Source organism: Oncorhynchus gorbuscha, linkage group LG14 (assembly GCF_021184085.1).
Source record: "Oncorhynchus gorbuscha isolate QuinsamMale2020 ecotype Even-year linkage group LG14, OgorEven_v1.0, whole genome shotgun sequence".
NCBI lineage: Eukaryota > Metazoa > Chordata > Actinopteri > Salmoniformes > Salmonidae > Oncorhynchus > Oncorhynchus gorbuscha.
In genome coordinates, this window is record NC_060186.1 from 67,127,199 (window position 1) to 67,154,399 (window position 27,201).

The 27,201-nt window shown below is 43.3% G+C and overlaps 1 protein-coding gene across 1 annotated transcript in view; it reads left to right on the forward strand.

Moving 5' to 3' along the window:
* Positions 1-3,587: 3,587 nt before the first annotated feature.
* Positions 3,588-27,201, forward strand: part of LOC123995316 (synaptosomal-associated protein 25-A-like) — a 42,118-nt gene continuing 18,504 nt past the window's right edge. The window contains exons 1-2 of the mRNA XM_046298844.1: positions 3,588-3,744; positions 22,806-22,949. Coding sequence (XP_046154800.1) covers positions 22,878-22,949 — 72 coding nt within the window. The 5' untranslated portion in view covers positions 3,588-3,744; positions 22,806-22,877. The remainder of the gene's footprint in view (positions 3,745-22,805; positions 22,950-27,201) is intronic.

Consider the following 27,201-nt stretch of genomic DNA (forward strand, 5'->3'; position numbering starts at 1 on the left):
GGTTGGATGTCACACAGTATGGGGTTGGATGTCACACAGTATGGGGTTGGATATCACACAGAATGGGGTTGGATGTCACACAGAATGGGGTTGGATGTCACACAGTATGGGGTTGGATGTCACACGGAATGGGGTTGGATATCACACAAAATGGGGTTGGATGTCACACAGAATGGGGTTGGATGTCACACAGTTTGGGGTTGGATGTCACACAGTATGGGGTTGGATGTCACACAGTATGGGGTTGGATATCACACAAAATGGTGTTGGATGTCACACAGAATGGGGTTGGATGTCACACAGTTTGGGGTTGGATGTCACACAGTATGGGGTTGGATGTCACACAGTATGGGGTTGGATGTCACACAGTATGGGGTTGGATGTCACACGGAATGGGGTTGGATGTCACACAGTATGGGTTTGGATGTCACACAGTATGGGGTTGGATATCACACAGTATGGGGTTGGATGTCACACAGTATGGGGTTGGATATCACACAGAATGGGGTTGGATGTCACACAGAATGGGGTTGGATGTCACACAGTATGGGGTTGGATATCACACAGAATGGGGTTGGATGTCACACAGAATGGGGTTGGATGTCACACAGTATGGGGTTGGATATCACACAGTATGGGGTTGGATGTCACACAGAATGGGGTTGGATGTCACACAGTATGGGTTTGGATATCACACAGTATGGGGTTGGATGTCACACAGTATGGGGTTGGATATCACACAGAATGGGGTTGGATGTCACACAGAATGGGGTTGGATGTCACACAGAATGGGGTTGGATGTCACACAGTATGGGGTTGGATGTCACACGGAATGGGGTTGGATGTCACACAGTATGGGGTTGGATGTCACACAGAATGGGGTTGGATGTCACACAGTTTGGGGTTGGATGTCACACAGTATGGGGTTGGATGTCACACAGTATGGGGTTGGATGTCACACAGAATGGGGTTGGATGTCACACAGTATGGGGTTGGATGTCACACAGTATGGGGTTGGATGTCACACAGAATGGGGTTGGATGTCACACAGTATGGGGTTGGATGTCACACAGTATGGGGTTGGATGTCACACAGAATGGGGTTGGATGTCACACAGTATGGGGTTGAATGTCACACAGAATGGGGTTGGATGTCACACTTAATGGGGTTGGATGTCACACAGTATGGGGTTGGATGTCACACAGTATGGCGTTGGATATCACACAGAATGGGGTTGGATGTCACACAGAATGGGGTTGTATGTCACACAGTATGGGGTTGGATGTCACACAGTATGGGGTTGATGTCACACAGAATGGGGTTGGATGTCACACAGTATGGGGTTGGATGTCACACAGTATGGGGTTGGATGTCACACAGTATGGGGTTGGATGTCACACAGTATGGGGTTGGATGTCACACAGAATGGGGTTGGATGTCACACAGAATGGGGTTGGATGTCACACAGTATGGGGTTGGATGTCACACAGAATGGGGTTGGATGTCACACAGAATGGGGTTGGAGGTCACAATGTAACTTATTTTGTAACAGGAAATGAAGCAACATGGCATACAGAGCCTTTCTTTGATCAAATTATATTTACTAAAAAAATTCAGCATTTTGTGTCTTGAGAACAACATGTTGAGTAAATGTGTTTGTGTATGAATGTGTGGGTGTGTGACAGAAAAAAATGGTATAAGAGAGAAGCAATGAAGGGATCTCTTCCTAGCACATACTGTAAGATCTTGGGATTTATTGTAAACAGGCATTGGCAATGTTGAAAGTGACAACCAACCCCACATTCCATGTGACAACCAACCCCACATTCCATGTGACAACCAACCCCATATTCCATGTGACAACCAACCCCACATTCCATGTGACAACCAACCCCACATTCCATGTGACAACCAACCCCATATTCCATGTGACAACCAACCCCACATTCCATGTGACAACCAACCAGCTATCAGATAATAGCTTCTCATGCTTTCGCCGAAAAGCATTTTAAAAATCTGACATATTGGCTCGATTCACAACGAGTGTAGCTTTAATTGAGTACCCTGCATGTGTGATTTAATGAATGTTTGAGTTTTAACGAGTACTATATGATTTGGCGCTACGCATTTCCCTGGGCTAGTGGCTAGGGTGAGACGCTAGCGTCTCAGTGGCCTTAAGAGGATCCACCCCTTTTTTTCAACTTTTGCCTACAATGATATATCAAATCTAACTGCCTGTAACTCAGGCCCTGAAGCAAGGATATGCATATTCTCGGTACCATTTGAAAGGAAACACTTTGGAGTTTGTGGAAATGTGAAAGGAATGTAGGAGAATATAACACAATAGATCTGGTAAAAGTTAATACGAAGACAAAACCAACCATTCTATTATATTTTTTGTACCATCATCTTTGAAATGCAAGAGAAAGGCCATCATATATTATTCCAGCCCAGCTGCAATTTAGATTTTGGCCACTAGATGGCAGCAGTGTATGTGCAATGTTTTAGACTGATCCAATGAACCATTGCATTTCTGTTCAAAATGTTGTGTCATGACTGCCCAAATGTGCTAAATTGCTTTATTCATAACTTTTTATGTTCAAAACTGTGCACTCTCCTCAAACAATAGTTTGTTTTTCTTTCACTGTAATAGCTACTGTAAATTGGACAGTGCAGCTAGATTAACAAGAATTTAAGCTTTCTGCCAATATCAGATATGTCTATGTACTGAGAAATGTTTGTGTAACTTACAACCTCATGCTAATCACATTAGCCTACGTTAGCTCAACGTCCAACAGGGGACCCACCAATCCTGAAGAAGTTTTAAACTAATTCACACATTTTAACTTTAAAATGATTACACAACTCCATTTAGATTGGGAGTAATTAGCACTGTGACAACCAACCCATGGGACAACCAACCCGTCCTCCCCTAACTTACAGAAGTTAGAATAGGGATTCAAACCTTTACTTTGTTTTCTTTCTGTTTTGTTTGGGATTCACAGTAACTGAAATGCAGTGTGCATTGTTAGGTTAAAATGTGGGTGAGTCAGGAAAATAATGACTGTAAAATGTCAAGAGATAAAAAAGAAATGCGTCATTGCTGTAAGAGAATGTAACGACCACCCATTAGTATAACGCTATAGACTATTCACAATTCTGTTTCAGAGCATCCAATATGGTTATGTTGTTGTGCGGGTGCTGTTTGTTTCAATAGGACTAAATCACACGTTAGTAGTAGATCCTCAATAATATCGTCATACCGAGCATGTGTAGGCCTATCTATTCTATTATGCTACCTATTTCTCATCATAAAGCGACAAAAATAATTCTACATAAATATCTGTTTTAGGGGAGAAACTGTTTATAATCGATGGCTGAAATGTGATACCATGACACGACACATGTAAACACATTCACAGGTTGTTGTTTGCCCAAAAAAATACATGGCGATTTCCGTTGAGCAGTTACCGGTGCGCATGCAGCTGCCCACTACCAAGCTTACAGAAGTGCCTCTCTTTTTGACAGATAGGCCTATCTATTAAAAGCTGCTGACGTCAAAAGCGACTGCCATCTTTGACTAGGGCAGAGCTGCTGCGTTCCATTGAAGAACTGAGGAGGTATCAACCACGCGCAGTGCCTTTGCAGCAATCCAGTCCACACAGAACGGGAGTGATATCTGTTAGTTGTTGAAATACGCAGACAATTCCTCCTGCTGACTGCAAGCCACCGACCACGGTACAGGTAAGAGAACACTTTAGATGTATATTTTCTATTATAACGCAAATGTTTTATTTTCGGGGGTTTTTACCAAAATATTTTCAGTACAATTGAAGTACTCGGTTTTGAATTGTGAAGCCGTTTTCGATTGAGAGCATCGGAGGATATGTTTTGATAAACCCTGCATGACGATCCACTTGATTAATAAAGGTTTATTCGTTGCCTTTTTGTTTAATTCGCATGCCTGATTTTGAAATATATATCAATGATAGGCTATGTGTATTGTTATTAGAGAAAGCCATGCCGGCGTTTGCCTCTTTCTAATTACATGAACCTTGTGCTGTGCGTGTAAATCTCCACGAGCAGTCGATTTTCTGAAATTGAAGGATGCTGTATGTGCTAATGCGTAAGGTGTGGGCGTTTTCTGCGTTTCAGCACCTTGGACAATGACAGCTGGGGCTCGGCTGCGCTGTTGTCTCTCTTGCTCTCAAACTCGCTCAGAAAATATGCAGACGAACACGCACAATACATTAAACAAAGACACGGCTTTATTAGATATTCAAACCGTATTAGATATGACTTGTTGTGTTTTGCACCAGCATGCTTTGAAACGTGTGTATATTTAGAAGCTTTTGGGGATTTTGCGCAGAGCTGGTTTATCACTCCCGCGAGTGATGCTTAAGAGGATGGTCTTTTACGACCGCTTCTCAAATGTGGGTAGGCAACAGCCCACTGCTGATGCCGCAGGGGAATCGTGAATGATAGTAAGTCTATCAAATCAAAAGTAGGGGTGATTTAGTGCAGATTTGGAGCCTAATGTGCGTTAAAAATGCAGTTGGGGAGAAACATCCCAAAGGGGTGAAAGAAGGGGTCCTCAATTGATTTAGGGAATGTCATTATAGTAAACTGCGCCAGAGTGTGTCGGGAGGAGGGGGGGGGGGCAGGGGAGACACGACCGACATTCTTCATGAATATGCCACTATATATGTACGCCCGTCCGTGCTCGCTGGCTGTAGCCTACTCAGTTTGTTGCGTCAAAATGGCCACATCCCTGCCATGCCATTTAGGTGACGAAGCATCGGTAATTACGTCTGTGTCTTCCCGGTGCTAGGGGATGGGCGGGGGCTCGAGGCGAGAAGAGCGGGGGAGGACGGTGAAACCCGCACTATGACATCCTATAGCCCCCATCCATCCACGCCATCCTATACTTATATGCACTGAACCTCGACTACATCAAACCACAGATGAGATCCTTAGATCATCGACTTGTCAAGCACGAAGCATGTGGTGAAATTGACACCAAATCTGTTATGATGTATGTACATTTCAATGGTCTTCTCTCCATCATGGCTCAATGGAACGTTGGTTGATTGCTGACCAGACCTTTAAGGTTTGCGGCAAATTAGTTATGTAGGTCACGTGCTCCTCTACGTGCTCTTCGCAGGTCGCACCTGGAAATGCTGTTTTTAGATTTCAGCACCACGTGATGTTGGACCACCGTCGCATCTCCCCATTGCTCTACCTGAGAGTTTTCAGTCTCTTGTGCCATAACATCAGAGAGAGAGACAGAGAGACAGGGACAGAAAGAAAGAGACAGAGATAGAGAGATAATATCAAAATGGAGAAGCTAGTAACAGGCCGTTAGATATGAAAGGAATCCAGCATTGAATGGAGTGTTGAGAGGGCCCATGTTGAGCTGACAAATAAAAGAAAATGAAACGCATGCTTTCGGTTGACATGGCTGCTATAGCCTACCATATCGCATCATGCGGCTTCCATCGGTTTGACTGCAGAGCGTGGGCGGCACTATAGGGCTTTTTCCACGAGTAAATGGTGACTCATGTACCATCACCCAGCGGTAGCGGTTGATTGTTTTTCGGAACAGCCTATTGTTCGTTTATATAGCTGCTCTCTCTCTCTCTCGCTCTCTCTCTATGTGTGTGTCTGGTATACCGAGCTGAAATCTATAGATTTGCTGAACTGTGCATTGTGCGTATTGGTGCATGCGGCTATCCCTATTTTTTTCTGAGCATATACTCTCCAGATATCAGTAAATGACTGCCGACAATTACCAAATGTCCCCCTAAAAAAGCTATAATGAAATGGACATTTGGCCAAGAAGTCCATTGGGAGTGAATCGATTTCAGAACATTTAACTTATATCACAATCTATATGATTGCAGCCTTGGATTCATAATTTCACCTTTTTTTGCCAAACATACCAACGAATAAATTCCTCACTGTTACTGATTGATAATGATGCTTGTCAACTAAAAGAACGATGGGATTCTACTGTAATTCGACATGCATTTGTGATGTACTGTATGCCTTGAGGAAGCTGAAGAATCGTGCATTTTGCTCGATGTCAGGGGGACTGTGTGTGATGGTATCTCTATAATGAGGTCTGTATTGATGTTGAGTAATGTGCTGTTCTGACCAACGTAGACTAGTGGACGCTATTCTAGGTTCATGGCCCTGGAAAAGGACTGTAGATTGGGTTTTCAGTCAGGAAGTACTGTATTTTGCATCCCAAAGGGCACCCTATTCCATATTTAGTGCACTGCTTTTGGCCTGGGCCCATAGGGCTCACGTCAAAAGTAGTGCACTTTGTAGGGAATATGATGCCGTTTGCAAAATATGTGTGGGGATTGACTGTATTGATATCATAATCTGGCCATTTTTGTGTAGGCTATTATCAATTCAGAAACCTATAAGATCTAACACATATGGGGAAACATTAAAGAAAGTGGCATGATAAGATTCAATCCAACACTATGTTTAAGCTTTTCAGAGTATGTATAGGCTTCTATCAGGTACAGCGTATTCTGTTTCACTACATAACAAAGGCCTACTCCAGTAGCATCAGTTTCACCAAGAGAGTTAACCTTGCCTTTGACCTGATGACAGTAGTGGAACAGGAGGAGGAGGGGAGAGGATTTGGCATCTACTCTTTACCACAAGGGAGTTAGTCTCATTTTCCCTGAGACAATCAGGTAGTAAACAATAAGACAAAATGGCTGCTGCTGTAGAGCAGAGGAAGCTATGGCGATGTCCGAAGATTGAGGACTTTGGCGCGTTCCCTCCGTCACTGCCTATGACACATGGCTGGGACACATCGATGGGAGAATCTCTCGATAGCAAGTCTGCATCAGCCCTGGGACAAAGGAGTTGTACAATTTTGGTAGAAGATGTTGTAGAATTCTTCTATACCCAAAGCCCCCTCGTCTTTATAGTGAAGATGAAACAGAGAAGCTATGATGTCACCTTGCGCTGCAGTCTTTGAGATAGTTGTATAATGTTATGTTGGCTCCAACTAATGATTCCATTTGACTGACAGTCATATAGTTATATTTCCTGCAAATGTCAGTCATCAACATGGTTGTTGGTTTTCAATGTACTTTACTGAGCTGCATTGCACTATTCAGCTATTCAATCAATCAAATTGTGTTTATATAGCCAGAAACCTAACCCATGGACCCCCACAGAGCATGTCGCTAACAATTATTCACTGGTAATAATAGTGAGAGATGCTGGAGTGTCACTCTGCGGGCTGTTACCATCTGAGCTCTTCTTCTCTGGTGCTACTGGGGTTTTTCCCATGATCCTCTCTTCCCACCACCCACCAATCAGAAGAGGGGCTGATGTTCCTCAGAATTATGGAAAAGAGAAGATAATGGCGAATGAAAGGATTAGTGAGAGAAAGAGAGAGAGAAAGAGAGAGATAAAGAGAGAGAGAGAGGGAGAGAGAGAAATAGAGAGATAGAGACGAGTAAGAGAGATTGTACCTTTAATCTTCTATACTGAAATGACAATGCATCAAAACATTTAATCCACTGCAGGTACAGTAGTACATCTACTAAATGTTTACTTTCGAGTAGAGATGCCCAAATGTGATTAGGGTGAGTTATCTTTGGTAAATATTGTTTGTCTTCTTGTTGTTGGACCTTCTCCAAATCATACAGCACATATATCATCAAAGCTTTTGTAAAGAATATTTGTTGGTTTTCATAGACCTCATCAACTATCTCTGTTTTTAGAACATTACATTGGTCAGTGATGACAAGACATATGGTGTGAGCAGGCCTGCCAGTAACAGGGTATGACGCAGACTGCAACAGTAGTAAGTCTAGTGCTGCAAGTTGCTGTGACCACAGAAAGCATCTTCCCAGTCAGTTGTATGGTCGAAGGATTCCTCTGTGTTGAGTTACGAGGCATATGATTGGTTGAAACCTCGCTGGTCTGGACTGAAGCACGGACATCGCCATCGTATCCCTTCTTCAGTGAGCCACGTTATTAACCAAGTCATCTGGTCTCGTCAACATGAATGTGCTTGGGCCGTTTACCATTACATGGTGCTCCAATAGGGAGCTCAGGTGCCTGACAATAGGCTAGATACACATTAGTATTGTGTTGACTCTGGGCTGCATTCAACACCATTACTGTATCTTATTCAGAAGCCAATGAAGCGAGTCTCTGTGGTGATATTGTTGCTCTACCTTTGTCAATCTGAGGCTGGGTAATTTATGATGCTGCAGTGAAGGCAGTGGGGGTTCTGGTAGATTATGCCCGGGTTTTTCTGGCTTGTAGACAACTCAGTTGTTGTTAGACTGTCTGCCCTAAGATTGGAAGGTTGGGGGTTCAATCCCCAGGCAAGTCATATAAAAGACAGTAAAAAAGAAACAATTATGGGACCCTATGTGTTTCTGCTTGGCACTCAGCGTTAAGGAGATAGATTGGGGGTAAGGCCCTGTGATAGACTAGTATCCTGTCCAGGGGTTGCTTGTACATCACACTATAGAAACAAGAGATTGGCTCCTGCTGTTGTGAGCCAAGGCTACTTACTTTATTCTGGCTTGCACATACTGCACCTAGAACTGCCTGATCAGAATTCATAGTGAATGAGTAATGAATGACACTCTGTCTGTATGCAATACATTTGCTTTATTGTCATATCACTGCCTGGGATTGGATCTTTCTCCTCTCTCTCTCTCTTTCTCTCTTTCTCTTTCTCTCGCCGGCATGCATGCATGCGCGTGCACACACATATTTGATTTGCCTGAGAGATTTTGATTTGATCTAATCTGTGTGTGTGTGTTCTTCGTATAGCCGTAATATGATAATGATGCAGATGTTGGTTCACTGAGCTAAAGCTTCATGGGAATATGGAGAATATCAATTTCGGGACAATTGTAGGTAACATGCTTCAATTTCCTGCCTGGCCAATCAGATCAATGCATATTTGTCTTGACTGGATTTAGACTCATAATGAGTTATTCTTCTCTCTGTCTGAAGTCTTTTTCATAGTGGATTATGCACATCTCTCTCTTTTGCTTGCTACTAGTAACATGTACTAAATAGTAGGTTAGAACATGCTTATTACATGTATTAACACCTATTCATGTTAATAGTTAACCAAATGTAAAGATAATCATGAGGGATTTGACAGAAGAAGAGGAAGAGAAGAAGAATAGCAGAGATCCTGTATGTAATTCAATGAGTCCACTAGGGAATAATATGATGTCATTCAGACATAGCTATTACTATTAGATATTGTGAGTGAGGGTCTTGTCAGAATGTGTTTCTTGGCCCGGGGGCCCACTAATTGCTTTTTAATGTCTTTGTCTTTATGACTCCTCAAATATTTAATAGCCTCTAATGCTGCCACATCTTGGCTACCGGGGCTGCTGTCGCTGGACAACTGAGAAATTACATTTTGGGGCTTATTTGACTGATTCATGGCAATTTTCCCCACATAATTCAATGTGTCCCAGATGGCATCCATTTGGATCACAGATAAATTAGGTGGGGAAAATTGCCATAAATCAGTCAAATATAAGCCATGAATGTGTTCACGGAATTGGAACATTGTGGGATAGGACTCTGAATAGGCTGTATTACAGTACAAACACATTCCAGAGACAAAAAATGATTACGGGGATAATAAAACAAATCAATATTGATTAAGACAAAACACTTTGATGATCTATTACCACAGCATCAGTAAACCATCTGTAATTGTATCTGCATGTTCCTTGCAGGGATGGGGATTGGGTGCTTCAATATGCCCCTTGCCATTCAATTCCATCAAATATCACAACATTAAAAAGCTTCTGCTGCAGGTTTGGCGTGCCTGTGCATCTCGACACAGTTTTATCGTCTCAGTCCATTAAAAACTGGAAGGTCATGCTTTTAATTCAAAACAGGCTCCCGACCCGTCTCGTAGAGCTGGAACAATAAACTGAAAATGATCGACACCGACCAAACCGACCACTTATTGTGGACATTTAGCTAATATCGTTCATTATGATAAGTAGGCTATACTAGAGAAATGTGAAGTTTAAAATGAAGTTTGCTAATATGGGTGATTGTTGGGACAATTGATAGCTGCTTCATATTCAAACTAGCAGTAGTAGTTTGAAGGGTAATATAAAAAACTGGTGGACATTGTTATAACCTATTTATCATTATGAGGTTGATTAAGTCAATTTATCTCTTTAATGTATTTTTCTCCATATCGCCCAGCTCTAGTGTCTGGTACAGTAGGTTCAGATCTTATCCCAGCTCTAGTGTCTGGTACAGTAGGTTCAGATCTTATCCCAGCTCTAGTGTCTGGTACAGTAGGTTCAGATCTTATCCCAGCTCTAGTGTCTGGTACAGTAGGTTCAGATCTTATCCCAGCTCTAGTGTCTGGTACAGTAGGTTCAGATCTTATCCCAGCTCTAGTGTCTGGTACAGTAGGTTCAGATCTTATCCCAGCTCTAGATCTTATCCAGTCTAGTGTCTGGTACAGTAGGTTCAGATCTTATCCCAGCTCTAGTGTCTGGTACAGTAGGTTCAGATCTTATCCCAGCTCTAGTGTCTGGTACAGTAGGTTCAGATCATATCCCAGCTCTAGTGTCTGGTACAGTAGGTTCAGATCTTATCCCAGCTCTAGTGTCTGGTACAGTAGGTTCAGGCTTTCTCTATAGATCTATTGTTTCGTAACGGGTTGTCTCCTCCTGCCTCTCCCATAACCTCTCATTCCCATTCTCTCCCTTCTCTCCTCTCTCACTATTTTCCCCACCTCACCCCACCCCTCTCCTAATCCATCTCACCTATCTCACCTCTCTACCCCCTCCCACCCCTCTCCCCTCTCTCCCCCATCCCACCTCTCTCCTCTCTTCCCCTGTCCCTTGCCGACCTCTGCGGCGGCCGCTCTTTGTTGTGTTCGTCATATTTGTCATATTTCCCAGGCACTCCGGGGCAGTCTGCTGTTAGTTAATGTTCCCAAGAGGAAGGGAATGAGCTAGTTTTGACCAGCCCAGCTGGGTGCCTCCCTGGCCCTAACCGTAACACTACACAAGGAGACCGCAGAGGTGACTGTCTGCCACCGTCAGAGGGGAGATAGGGCTCCTGCTCTGCAGCACATGGGGAGATAGGGCTTCTGCTCTGCAGTACATGGGGAGATAGGGCTCCTGCTCTGCAGTACATGGGGAGATAAGGCTCCTGCTCTGCAGTACATGGGGAGATAGAGCTCCTGCTCTGCAGTACATGGGGATATAGGGCTTCTGCTCTGCAGTACAGTACATGGGGATATAGGGCTTCTGCTCTGCAGTACATGGGGAGATAGAGCTCCTGCTCTGCAGTACATGGGGATATAGGGCTTCTGCTCTGCAGTACATGGGGATATAGGGCTTCTGCTCTGCAGTACATGGGGAGATAGAGCTCCTGCTCTGCAGTACATGGGGATATAGGGCTTCTGCTCTGCAGTACATGAGGAGATAGGGCTTCTGCTCTGCAGTACATGGGGATATAGGGCTTCTGCTCTGCAGTACATGGGGATATAGGGCTTCTGCTCTGCAGTACATGGGGATATAGGGCTTCTGCTCTGCAGTACATGGGGATATAGGGCTTCTGCTCTGAAGTACATGGGGATATAGGGCTTCTGCTCTGCAGTACATGGGGAGATAGTATTTGTTTTTGTTTGATTTGGCTGATTGATGGATGAGAAGCAGGTACACATTTTTGTGTGTGTTTTGTATTGAGGATTGGAGGAGGACAATCAACTGTAGAGAGGTGATGTTGAGAGGACAATCAGCTTTTTGAAACGGCCTGAGTGGTGTGAGAAGGTCATGAATGCAAACAGCAGGGTCAGCTACCCTATATCCCAGTGTAAACTGCAGGGTCAGTTACCCTATATTCCAGTGTAAACAGCAGGGTCAGCTACCCTGTATCCCAGTGTAAACAGCAGGGTCAGCTACCCTGTATCCCAGTGTAAACAGCAGGGTCAGCTACCTTATATCTCAGTGTAAACAGGAGGGTCAGCTACCTTATATCTCAGTGTAAACAGCAGGGTCAGCTACCTTATATCTCAGTGTAAACAGCAGGGTCAGCTACCTTATATCTCAGTGTATACAGCAGGGTCAGCTACCCTATATCCCAGTGTAAACAGCAGGGTCAGCTACCTTATATCTCAGTGTTAACAGCAGGGTCAGTTACCTTATAGCCCCGTGTAAACAGCAGGGTCAGCTAACTTATATCCCAGTGTAAACAGCAGGGTCAGTTACCTTATATCCCAGTGTAAACAGCAGGGTCAGCTACCTTATATCCCAGTGTTAACAGCAGGGTCAGCTACCCTATATCCCAGTGTAAACAGCAGGGTCAGCTACCTTATATCCCAGTGTAAACAGCAGGGTCAGCTACCTTATATCCCAGTGTTAACAGCAGGGTCAGCTACCCTATATCCCAGTGTAAACAGCAGGGTCAGCTACCTTGTATCCCAGTGTTAACAGCAGGGTCAGCTACCTTATATCCCAGTGTAAACAGCAGGATCAGCTACCTTATATCCCAGTGTTAACAGCAGGGTCAGCTACCCTATATCCCAGTGTAAACAGCAGGGTCAGCAACCTTATATCCCAGTGTAAACAGCAGGGTCAGCTACCTTGTATCCCAGTGTAAACAGCAGGGTCAGCTACCTTGTATCCCAGTGTAAACAGCAGGGTCAGCTACCTTATATTCCAGTGTAAACAGCAGGGTCAGCTACCTTATATCCCAGCGTAAACAGCAGGGTCAGTTACCTTATATCCCAGTGTTAACAGCAGGGTCAGCTACCTTATATCCCAGTGTTAACAGCAGGGTCAGCTACCTTATATCTCAGTGTAAACAGCAGGGTCAGCTACCTTATATCTCAGTGTATACAGCAGGGTCAGCTACCCTATATCCCAGTGTAAACAGCAGGGTCAGCTACCTTATATCTCAGTGTTAACAGCAGGGTCAGTTACCTTATAGCCCAGTGTAAACAGCAGGGTCAGCTACCTTATATCCCAGTGTAAACAGCAGGGTCAGTTACCTTATATCCCAGTGTAAACAGCAGGGTCAGCTACCTTATATCCCAGTGTTAACAGCAGGGTCAGCTACCCTATATCCCAGTGTAAACAGCAGGGTCAGCTACCTTATATCCCAGTGTAAACAGCCGGGTCAGCTACCTTATATCCCAGTGTTAACAGCAGGGTCAGCTACCCTATATCCCAGTGTAAACAGCAGGGTCAGCTACCTTGTATCCCAGTGTTAACAGCAGGGTCCGCTACCTTATATCCCAGTGTAAACAGCAGGGTCAGCTACCTTATATCCCAGTGTTAACAGCAGGGTCAGCTACCTTATATCCCAGTGTTAACAGCAGGGTCAGCTACCTTATAACCCAGTGTTAACAGCAGGGTCAGCTACCTTACATCCCAGTGTTAACAGCAGGGTCAGCTACCTTATATCCCAGTGTAAACAGCAGGGTCAGCTACCTTATATCTCAGTGTAAACAGCAGGGTCAGCTACCTTATATCTCAGTGTAAACAGCAGGGTCAGCTACCTTATATCCCAGTGTAAACAGCAGGGCCAGCTACCTTATATCCCAGTGTAAACAGCAGGGTCATTTACCTTATATCCCAGTGTAAACAGCAGGGTCAGCTACCTTATATCCCAGTGTTAACAGCAGGGTCAGCTACCTTATATCTCAGTGTAAACAGCAGGGTCAGCTACCTTATATCCCACTGTAAACAGCAGGGTCAGCTACCTTATATATCAGTGTAAACAGCAGGGTCAGCTACCTTGTATCCAAGTGTAAACAGCAGGGTCAGCTACCTTATATCCCAGTGTTAACAGCAGGATCAGCTACCCTATATCCCAGTGTAAATAGCAGGGTCAGCTACCTTATATCCCAGTGTAAACAGCAGGGTCAGCTACCTTTTATCCCAGTATAAACAGCAGGGTCAGCTACCGTATATTCCAGTGTTAACAGCAGGGTCAGTTACCTTATATCTCAGTGTAAACAGCAGGGTCAGCTACATTGTATCCCAGTGTTAACAGCAGGGTCAGATACCTTATATCCCAGTGTAAACAGCAGGTTCAGCTACCTTATATCCACATGTTAACAGAAGGGTCAGCTACCTTATATCTCAGTGTAAACAGCAGGGTCAGCTACCTTATATCCCAGTGTTAACAGCAGGGTCAGCTACCTTATATCCCAGTGTTAACAGCAGGATCAGCTACCCTATATCCCAGTGTAAATAGCAGGGTCAGCTACCTTATATCCCAGTGTAAATAGCAGGGTCAGCTACCTTATATCCCAGTGTAAACAGCAGGGTCAGCTACCTTATATCCCAGTGTTAACAGCAGGATCAGCTACCCTATATCCCAGTGTAAATAGCAGGGTCAGCTACCTTTTATCCCAGTGTAAACAGCAGGGTCAGCTACCGTATATTCCAGTGTTAACAGCAGGGTCAGTTACCTTATATCTCAGTGTAAACAGCAGGGTCAGCTACATTGTATCCCAGTGTTAACAGCAGGGTCAGCTACCTTATATCCCAGTGTAAACAGCAGGGTCAGCTACCTTATATCCACATGTTAACAGAAGGGTCAGCTACCTTATATCTCAGTGTAAACAGCAGGGTCAGCTACCTTATATCCCAGTGTAAACAGCAGGGTCAGCTACCTTATATCCACATGTTAACAGAAGGGTCAGCTACCTTATATCTCAGTGTAAACAGCAGGGTCAGCTACCTTATATCCCAGTGTTAACAGCAGGGTCAGCTACCTTATATCTCAGTGTAAACAGCAGGGTCAGCTACCTTATATCCCAGTGTTAACAGCAGGGTCAGCTACCTTATATCCCAGTGTTAACAGCAGGATCAGCTACCCTATATCCCAGTGTAAATAGCAGGGTCAGCTACCTTATATCCCAGTGTAAATAGCAGGGTCAGCTACCTTATATCCCAGTGTAAACAGCAGGGTCAGCTACCTTATATCCCAGTGTTAACAGCAGGATCAGCTACCCTATATCCCAGTGTAAATAGCAGGGTCAGCTACCTTATATCCCAGTGTAAACAGCAGGGTCAGCTACCTTTTATCCCAGTGTAAACAGCAGGGTCAGCTACCGTATATTCCAGTGTTAACAGCAGGGTCAGTTACCTTATATCTCAGTGTAAACAGCAGGGTCAGCTACATTGTATCCCAGTGTTAACAGCAGGGTCAGCTACCTTATATCCCAGTGTAAACAGCAGGGTCAGCTACCTTATATCCACATGTTAACAGAAGGGTCAGCTACCTTATATCTCAGTGTAAACAGCAGGGTCAGCTACCTTATATCCCAGTGTTAACAGCAGGGTCAGTTACCTTATATCCCAGTGTTAACAGCAGGGTCAGCTACCTTATATCCCAGTGTTAACAGCAGGGTCAGCTACCTTACATCTCAGTGTTAACAGCAGGGTCAGCTACCTTATATCTCAGTGTAAACAGCAGGGTCAGCTACCTTATATCTCAGTGTAAACAGCAGGGTCAGCTACCTTATATCCCAGTGTAAACAGCAGGGTCAGCTACCTTATATCCCAGTGTTAACAGCAGGGTCAGCTACCTTATATCCCAGTGTTAACAGCAGGGTCAGCTACCTTATATCCCAATGTTAACGGGCTTTAGAAGAGAGATGACCCTATTTCAAAAACGTCCTCACAATACGCTTCTTTAGTTTACGACGATGTAAAGAGGACTCATTCTTATTCCATAGGCTAATATCTCACAGATTAAACATACACCACAGACCACATATTGATGTGTAAATGGTGTTGTTGTGGTGGATACTGTGTGTGGTATTAGCTGGAGCAAAGACTGAGATTAACCAGAGGAAGAAGAGAAAATGGCAGCCGTTGCAAAACAACGGGTCACTGTGAGCATGCCAACATGCACGCAAACACACACACAGAAACAAAGAGCTATTCTCTGTTTAAGTGTTGGACCAGAACAATGATTCCGTCTATTGTCAGAACAGACCATGTGTCGGTTTGTCTGTAAGGTTAGGAAATGCCAGTCTAACTGAACATTTGTTTGGTCTGGGTGCATGAGTCAACCACATAGCTGCTGCCCACTGAATGAATGACGAAGGCAGTTACCTTTAGCTGAAGTTTCGATCAGGGCATGGAACGCATCCCTGAGGAATTTAAAGCACCTCCTTGAAATTCTCATTCCCTCGTTCATTTTGATTTCAGACAGCACGGTAATGTGTTTGTGGTTCTGTACCAGGCAGGGTCTTTATTTGATGAATACGTGTACAGTCATTTTAAGTTTTCCAGGCGAGATCATTTGCAGGCACACGAGGGAGAGCCAGCCGACAGGGGTGGGGGTGGAGAGAGTGTTCTGTAAGTACTCTGTGACTGGACAAGGCATGAAATATGGCCGCCTCATAAGATAAGGGAACGTGTGGGGAATTCGAATGAAGCCATCTCAATATTTTTCATTACTGGACCTGCAGTGACTATAGCTGCCTGACTGTAGCCCAGCCATATCGTCTATGAAGGGTGCCTCTTATATAATACAGTATCTTTGACAGTTACATTTTAAAATGTGGAAATTGTAAAAGTAACAGATGCATTAACTGGTTAACTGCTTTTTAATATCTTATTCATTCTTTTTTTAACATCTCATTAATAAGTCTTTAGTCAACTAGAATTGAACACAGTGTTTATTACCTTGGGAAATGTAAGAGCTGTCATATAAAACATTTAACAACATATTGTCTGCTGCCATAATGAAATTATGCTATACTCAGCAAAGCTCAGTTAAACACTCCCTATAGTGTGTGTGTGTGTGTGTGTGTGTGTGTGTGTGTGTGTGTGTGTGTGTGTGTGTGTGTGTGTGTGTGTGTGTGTGTGTGTGTGTGTGTGTGTGTGTGTGTGTGTGTGTGTGTGTGTGTGTGTGTGTGTGTGTGTGTGTGTGTGTGTGTGTGTGTGTGTGTGTGTGTGTGTGTGTGTGTGTGTGTGTGAGAGAGAGAGAGAGAGAGAGAGAGAGAGAGAGAGAGAGAGAGAGAGAGAGAGAGAGAGAGAGAGAGTTTGTCTTAGCTTGTATCAGGACAGATAGTCAGTTAGGCCTAGCAGTGGCTTGCATGGAGCAGTGGTGGAGGACCTGATGTGTGTTAGAATCATCAATAAGAGGATGACACTGGAAAACATCTCCACAGACATTTTTTTATGATATTATGCTTCCTTTGCAGATATTTGGTGCTTCCTACGAATCCCAAATGAAACATTGACCAGCATTTTGGATTTTGAAAGGAAGAGGGGGGAGGTAGAGGATAAGGTTTGGAGAGAAAGAGAGAGGTAGTGGACAAAGTTTGGAGAGAAAGAGGGAGGTATAGCATGAGGTTTGGATAGAAAGAGGGAGGTAGAGGATGAGGTTTAGATAGAAAGAGGGAGGTAGAGGATGAGGTTTGGAGGGAAAGAGGGAGGTAGATGGATAGATTAGATAGTGGATGGGCTTGAGGAGGGGAGGGAGGGGAAGGAGGTTGAGGAAGGTAAAGAATAAGGCAGCGTGTCTGTCTCAGAAGCAGATGTCTGGCAGCTGTCAGAGGGAAACAGAAGAGAGTAAATCATAGTAAATTAGCTGAGCCAATCAGTAAATGTGTCTGACCTTGTTAACATGACAGAAACCCATTCTCTCTCTGCTGGATCTGAGAGTAACATAAAGCTTCCTGTTTATCTGTCAGTGGAGATGGACGTGGACCGTTCAACCTCACACATTGATTGTGTTGATTCTGTGGTCCAGATTTGTAGGTTGATTGTATAGCAGCATGTTTACCTTGGGCTCTATTCAATCCGTATCGTGTTGCAGCATGATAAAAATGTAATATTCCTGTGTTGGAGGAAACTGGATTCACGGTAAACTCTGCAGATGTCGGCTCAATAGGAAATTACCTTTACATTTCTAGCATGCTATCTGTAACGCTTTACAGATTGAATAGAGTTCCTTGTGTTATCTGAATATTACCTGCTGATTCCCACTTAGATTCCCATCTATTTGCACTGCAAATAAGTAATTCAGTTGAATAGATTTTCACATGATACCTTAGATATTGTTCTCTTGTGTTATACATATATTTGAAGTCAGAGGATTGGATTTATATAGTGCTTTTTTATATAGGGTTTTTCCAAGTGCTTTCAAGCTCTCTACATAGTAACGATGAGTGTACAGTGCCTTGCGAAAGTATTCGGCTCCCTTGAACTTTGCGACCTTTTGCCACATTTCAGGCTTCAAACATAAAGATATAAAACTGTATTTTTATGTGAAGAATCAACAACAAGTGGGACACAATCATGAAGTGGAACGACATTTATTGGATATTTAAAACTTTTTTAACAAATCAAAAACGGAAAAATTGGGCGTGCAAAATTATTCAGCCCCTTTACTTTCAGTGCAGCAAACTCTCTCCAGAAGTTCAGTGAGGATCTCTGAATGATCCAATGTTGACCTAAATGACTAATGATGATAAATACAATCCACCTGTGTGTAATCAAGTCTCCGAACAAATGCACCTGCACTGTGATAGTCTCAGAGGTCTGTTAAAAGCGCAGAGAGCATCATGAAGAACAAGGAACACACCAGGCAGGTCCGAGATACTGTTGTGAAGAAGTTTAAAGCCGTATTTGGATACAAAAATATTTCCCAAGCTTTAAACATCCCAAGGAGCACTGTGCAAGCGATAATATTGAAATGGAAGGAGTATCAGACCACTGCAAATCTACCAAGACCTGGCCGTCCCTCTAAACTTTCAGCTCATACAAGGAGAAGACTGATCAGAGATGAGGCCAAGAGGCCCATGATCACTCTCGGATGAACTGCAGAGATCTACAGCTGAGGTGGGAGACTCTGTCCATAGGACAACAATCAGTCGTATATTGCACAAATCTGGCCTTTATGGAAGAGTGGCAAGAAGAAAGCCATTTCTTAAAGATATCCATAAAAAGTATCGTTTAAGTTTGCCACAAGCCACCTGGGAGACACACCAAACATGTGGAAGAAGGTGCTCTTGTTATGCAGGTGAATGAGGACCCAAAAGCGACTTGGCGAAAACAGAGTTTTTAATCCAGTAAGATACTTAACAAAACAAAAGGCATAATACTACTCGTAAAGACGAGAACAGACTGGAGACTTGATCAAGAACTGCAGGTTGCCTCGGGAAGGCACTTGAACCTAGCAGACTCAGACACCTGCTCACCACGCAGCATCTGAGGGAAACACGACACGACAGGGCAAAACATAGACACAGCACGGTGAATATAGACAAGGATCCGACAGGGCAGGTACGGAAAACAAGGAGAGAAATAGGGACTCTAATCAGGGAAAAGGATCGGGAACAGGTGTGGGAAGACTAAATGATTGATTAGGGGAATAGGAACAGCTGGGAGCAGGAACGGAACGATAGAGAGAAGAGAGAGCGAGAGAGTGAGAGAGGGAGGGGGAGAGAGAGGGATAGAAAGAGGGAAAGAACCTAATAAGACCAGCAGAGGGAAACGAATAGAAGGGGAAGCACAGGGACAAGACATGATAATAAATGACAAAACATGACAGCTCTGGTCAGATGAAACCAAAATTGAACTTTTTGGCAACAATGCAAAACGTTATGTTTGGCGTAATAGCAACACAGCTCATCACCCTGAACACACCATCCCCACTGTCAAACATGGTGGTGGCAGCATCATGGGTTGGGCCTGCTTTTCTTAAGCAGGGACAGGGAAGATGGTTAAAATTGATGGGAAGATGGATGGAGCCAAATACAGGACCATTCTGGAAGAAAACCTGATGGAGTCTGCAAATGACCTGAGACTGGGACGGAGATTTGTCTTCCAACAAGACAATGATCCAAAACATAAAGCAAAATCTACAATGGAATGGTTCAAAAATAAACATATCCAGGTGTTAGAATGGCCAAGTCAAAGTCCAGACCTGAATCCAATCGAGAATCTGTGGAAAGAACTGAAAACTGCTGTTCACAAATGCTCTCCATCCAACCTCACTGAGCTCGAGCTATTTTGCAAGGAGGAATGGGAGAAAAATTCAGTCTCTCGATGTGCAAAACTGATAGAGACATACCCCAAGCGACTTACAGCTGTAATCGCAGCAAAAGGTGGCGCTACAAAGTATTAACTTAAGGGGGCTGAATAATTTTGCACGCCCAATTTTTCAGTTTTTGATTTGTTAAAAAAGTTTGAAATATCCAATAAATGTCGTTCCACTTCATGATTGTGTCCCACTTGTTGTTGATTCGTCACAAAAAATACAGTTTTATATCTTTATGTTTGAAGCCTGAAATGTGGCAAAAGGTCGCAAAGTTCTTGGGGGCCGAATACTTTCGCAAGGCACTGTATGTATTGTAGCATATACAGTATGTAGGCCAGGTTATGTCCTAGCTGTGTTTAAAGTCTCAACTAGTTATGACATACGTCTCCAAGGGTTATCCATGTTTCTGTGATAACAACCCTAGTGGATGCTCCCTCAGCATGAATCACGTCTTCACAATGTCCAAGAGAGGTGATAAACCCCGGGCTTGTAGTTCACACTCATAATGACAACGGTCTCATCAGATCTCAATCTCAGAATCTAAATGGAATCTTTAGATCAGAAGCTTAATGGAATCTTTAGATCAGATGCTAAATGGTTCACAGACACATATCTCTAGTCCATTGTGAAAACGTTCAATTAATAGCCGGATTAAATAATATGACTCAATAGGTTGATTAAATAATTAATTAATTGGTTTATTAAAAATCTATTAATTGATGGCATGTTTCCAGTTGCCCTCTGCACCCCTCAGTTTAGGACTGGTTGATGTGCTAGTTTCAGCGGTAAACTGCAGAGGGGATAACAGGCAGCCTTGAGGGGCTCCAGAGAGAGAATCCAGCCTGTTTGTGTTTGAGATTAAAGCCTTTCTTTCTCGCGTAACAAATGTTGATGCCCTGTTTTTCAATCTAATTTGATTTAAAAGGCACTGCTTCTGCTGCTGCCCGGTTGGTAAGAGATCTCTGTAATCCAAGATGGCTGCTGGTCATGTTTAGCCATGCAGGAGAAGGAAACGTCTAAAGAAAAGCTATGGAGAGAGGAAAGCGAACATACTGTGTGCTTTGTGTACAAAGATCCCATGGGACAAAAATGGGTTGAATCAACATTGTTTCCACGTCATTTCAACAAAACAATTCAATGTGATGATGTTGAATCAAGGTGGAAAACTGATTGGATTTGAAAATAGTCATCAACGTCAGGGAATTTAATCTTCTTTTCACCCAACTTTTAATCTAAATCCAATGACAAGACAGTGACATTTTTTTGTTGATTTCACATTGAATTCACGTTAATTGACAACTCAACCAAATGTAAATTCAACCTAGACATTGAACTGACATCTGTACCCAGTGGGATAGCTCTCCAGTGGCTGTAAAAAAGGTTATGAGTGATACTGTATTTTGTTAACATGATAATATGGTCTCTTCCGCATGAGAATATGTATATCTGTATGTAGGAGTCATATATTACAGTATATGGCCTAGTCAGTTACCAAGAGGAAGATGGCTTTATGATACTGTACTAAAGATGACTCATTACTGTAATACATCTTTAAGATTACTGTCGTAAAGATGTGGCGTTTGTTACAACCGCAGATGTCGTGAGATTCCCAAGACACATGTCGGCTCCAACTGCAAGGGAACAGAACGATCTGGAGGGCAGAATATGGAATAGAATCTGGATTGCCTTGTCACGAACGATGATACACTCTCTGACAAATAATATTTTACACTACTACACATAACTTTAACGATGGTGATTTCGATGTTGTTTGGTTGTTAGGGTACCCTTGTAAACATGATTTATTATAGTAATCAGCGGAGCCTTACTGTGAAGGGTACATATATTCTGTGATGTGCATCCCTATACGATTGCCCCACTATTATATTTAGCAAGGTAAACAATGACTATCGTCAATCCCTCAGTGAATGTGAGTGGGTGCTACTGAGGAGAGATCCAACCCCTCTCTGGCAGTGGAGGCTGCTGAGGGGAGGACGGCTCATAATAATGGCCGGAATGGAGTCAATGGAATGGTATCAAAACACATCAAAAACATGGTTTCCATGTGGTTGATACCATTCCATTGAGCCGTCCTCCCCTCAGTAGCCTCCACTGCTGTCTACTGTATGACTGAACCTCTAATGATTCTGGCCTACAGGGAAACACAGCACAGGCTTACAGTGTCCAGTGTTCGAGCTAGCTAACCCACAATATCCCTTCGACTTGACTCTCTAAGACTGCCATCATTCTGCAAACATCAATGACTTGCGCACTTATCATTCAGTGGAACAAATGCTGCTGCAGTCACTAATCCTCTACTATACTGGGTTCTAACTGCGCCAGGGACTGCAGATGGAAAGCGCCTGCCGTTCATTCGCCTGAGATCCAAGAAAATAGAGGGGGGGGGTAGATTCACCTTTGATGTGTAGGTTAATTACTGTGGCATTGGGCAAAACACATCTCAGAAAATTACATGATGTAGCACGCTTCCTAAAAAGACACAAATATCTACACTAGCAGTGAAGCAATGTATTTGGCACGCATTCTAAGTGCTATTCTAGTATGTAAATTGGAACGTAACCTTAGCTCTGGGAACATACTTGTTTAGCTTAACATGCTAAAGGCTGCCGTTTAGCTTAGCAGACTAAATAAAATGTCTAGCTTAGCGTGCTAAAAGACGTTATTTAGCTTAGCATGCTAACATGTGTTGTTTTGTGTCTCCTTTCCTCCGCTAGTCTTCCCCGGCCTCCCAGTAGGATCTATTCTTTCCCGTTGGAGACCAACTCCACCCCATACAGCCAGTAGCCATGGCTGAAGACTTGGACATGCGCAATGAGCTGTCGGATATGCAGCAACGCGCCGACCAGCTTGGAGATGAGGTGAGCAACACAACCCCTACCCATTCTACCGTTTACCACTTCAACAGATTTATAGACACGTGAGAGACACTCAAGCCTTCAGGGAGTACACAGAAAATCATTCAGAAATAGGCATATGCAACCACTACACGTAAAACAAATGTGAAAAGATGAGCTTGGAAAAAAAGGTGTATGCTTTAACTGTAGAATTGATGATAAACTCATTCCTCACTCTCCACTTGACATAAAATCCACAGATCCAGTTAAATACATCTTCCACCTCAAATGACTGTACACGTTACAGTGTCACACATTACCATAAGATGGCCCGCTAGATGACCTCATCCTGAGAGCAGCCAGCTCCTATAGAGAAGGGTAATGTGCTGTTGGCCTCATTCGCTGCTCGATGCCAGGGTCTGTGTGTCAGGTGGAGGGACGGTCCAACTGCATCCAGTTTTATGTAACGGTGAAATGTGTGTGTGTTAGTTTGTACGTGTGTGTGTGTTAGTTTGTACGTGTGTGTGTGTGTGTGTGTGTGTGTGTGTGTGTGTGTGTGTGTGTGTGTGTGTGTGTGTGTGTGTGTGTGTGTGTGTGTGTGTGTGTGTGTGTGTGTGTGTGTGTGTGTGTGTGTGTGTGTGTGTGTGTGTGTGTGTGTGTGTGTGTGTGTGTTGCCAGCAGCCTCCGTACTAGCCTGCAGCAGCCTAGCCCACATTTCTCCTGCCTCTCCGATGACTCACACTTTCACAGCTGAGCAGAATATTAAAAACACACACACACACACACACACACACACACACACACACACACACACACACACACACACACACACACACACACACACACACACACACACACACACACACACACACACACACACACACACACACACACACACAACCAGGACATAAAATGGTGGTTCCAATCACAGTTTCCTCTCTCTCTGTGTCCAATCACGTCGCTAATGCTAAACAACATCTCACCTTGAGATGTTTCTTACACAACGGCCATCTTGAAGCTGTATCTCTGAGATTCAGAGTATAGTGGTGGTCATTTGGTTTCTGATGGGTGTGGGGGAGTGGGGGAGAAGCTGACTGTAGACGAGAGGCTGACTGTAAACGTTACAGCGTTGAGGCTCAGCCTGTGAGCCCGGGCTGTGTCTCCTCCCTCTCCCCACCCCCTCCCCCATCCCCGGGGGCTCAGCAGTGCAGTGAGCTGCCTCACAGAACGGATCCGAGCTGAAGCCATGCAAAAGGGATAAGATATCACAGCTCCCACAGAAACCCTGCAACCCCAGTACAGCCAGAGCCTCACAGCCACATGCCTAATCATCTCTATTTAGAGAGAAAATTGGAGCATGCCGCTATCGCTCGCTAGCTTGCTAGCTGGCCAACAGTAGAAGAGGTTGAAAAGGGGGTTGGGAAATTGATCCCAAGCATTCAGTGTAGAGTATATGCAGTTATTTTACAACATGGTTTACAACAGTTTGAATGATACTGATAAATATAAGCACTGTTTTAATCTGATTTAAATACAAATGTATTTAAAATACAAGTTCAGTAATGCTTCCAAACCTTTTAAATATATTGTTTGCACAGTATTGTCATGATTGTGCATAATTGTGATTTTGTGTTTTTTTTTGTGCCTCTAAAGAAACAAATCTTATAACTGACTCACTGTAGCTACATCAGAGTTCTGTCATTTCCATGATGGTCATTGTAACAATTCAACCTACTGATACACAACATTATATTTTTATTTTAACCTTAAAGGTCCAATGCAATATCTCAATATCAATCATTTATGGGTAACAGTTAAGTACCTCAAGTACTTAAGTATCTTAATTATTTCACAAACAAACGTGGTGCTTCTAGAGTAGACCATATGGTGATATCTGGAGTAGACCATATGGTGATATCTAGAGTAGACCATATGGTGATATCTAGAGTAGATCATATGGTGATATCTAGAGTAGACCATATGGTGATATCTAGAGTAGACCATATGGTGATATCTGGAGTAGACCATATGGTGATATCTAGAGTAGACCATGTGGTGATATCTAGAGTAGACCATGTGGTGATATCTGGAGTAGACCATATGGGGATATCTAGAGTAGACCATATGGTGATATCTGGAGTAGACCATGTGGTGATATCTGGAGTAGACCATATGGGGATATCTAGAGTAGACCATATGGTGATATCTGGAGTAGACCATATGGTGATATCTGGAGTAGACCATGTGGTGATATCTAGAGTAGACCATATGGTGATATCTAGAGTAGACCATATGGTGATATCTGGAGTAGACCATATGGTGATATCTGGAGTAGACCATATGGTGATATCTGGAGTAGACCATATGGTGATATCTGGAGTAGACCATATGGTGATATCTGGAGTAGACCATGTGGTGATATCTAGAGTAGACCATATGGTGATATCTAGAGTAGACCATATGGTGATATCTAGAGTAGACCATATGGTGATATCTGGAGTAGACCATATGGTGATATCTAGAGTAGACCATATGGTGATATCTAGAGTAGATCATATGGTGATATCTAGAGTAGACCATATGGTGATATCTAGAGTAGACCATATGGTGATATCTGGAGTAGACCATATGGTGATATCTAGAGTAGACCATGTGGTGATATCTAGAGTAGACCATGTGGTGATATCTGGAGTAGACCATATGGGGATATCTAGAGTAGACCATATGGTGATATCTGGAGTAGACCATGTGGTGATATCTGGAGTAGACCATATGGGGATATCTAGAGTAGACCATATGGTGATATCTGGAGTAGACCATATGGTGATATCTGGAGTAGACCATGTGGTGATATCTAGAGTAGACCATATGGTGATATCTAGAGTAGACCATATGGTGATATCTGGAGTAGACCATATGGTGATATCTAGAGTAGACCATGTGGTGATATCTAGAGTAGACCATATGGTGATATCTAGAGTAGACCATGTGGTGATATCTAGAGTAGACCATATGGTGATATCTGGAGTAGACCATATGGTGATATCTAGAGTAGACCATGTGGTGATATCTAGAGTAGACCATATGGTGATATCTGGAGTAGACCATATGGTGATATCTGGAGTAGACCATGTGGTGATATCTAGAGTAGACCATATGGTGATATCTAGAGTAGACCATATGGTGATATCTGGAGTAGACCATATGGTGATATCTAGAGTAGACCATGTGGTGATATCTAGAGTAGACCATATGGTGATATCTAGAGTAGACCATGTGGTGATATCTAGAGTAGACCATATGGTGATATCTGGAGTAGACCATATGGTGATATCTAGAGTAGACCATGTGGTGATATCTAGAGTAGACCATATGGTGATATCTAGAGTAGACTATATGGTGATATCTAGAGTAGACCATGTGGTGATATCTAGAGTAGACCATATGGTGATATCTAGAGTAGACCATATGGTGATATCTAGAGTAGACCATATGGTGATATCTAGAGTAGACCATATGGTGATATCTAGAGTAGACCATATGGTGATATCTGGAGTAGACCATATGGGGATATCTAGAGTAGACCATGTGGTGATATCTGGAGTAGACCATATGGTGATATCTAGAGTAGACCATATGGTGATATCTGGAGTAGACCATATGGTGATATCTAGAGTAGACCATGTGGTGATATCTAGAGTAGACCATATGGTGATATCTAGAGTAGACCATATGGTGATATCTGGAGTAGACCATATGGTGATATCTAGAGTAGACCATGTGGTGATATCTAGAGTAGACCATATGGTGATATCTAGAGTAGACCATGTGGTGATATCTAGAGTAGACCATGTGGTGATATAGACCATATGGTGAGTAGACCATGTGGTGATATCTAGAGTAGACCATGTGGTGATATCTGGAGTAGACCATATGGTGATATCTAGAGTAGACCATATGGTGATATCTAGACTAGACCATGTGGTGATATCTAGAGTAGACCATGTGGTGATATCTGGAGTAGACCATATGGTGATATCTAGAGTAGACCATGTGGTGATATCTAGAGTAGACCATGTGGTGATATCTAGAGTAGACCATATGGTGATATCTAGAGTAGACCATGTGGTGATATCTAGAGTAGACCATATGGTGATATCATAGACCATGTGGTGATATCTAGAGTAGACCATGTGGTGATATCTAGAGTAGACCATGTGGTGATATCTAGAGTAGACCATGTGGTGATATCTAGAGTAGACCATATGGTGATATC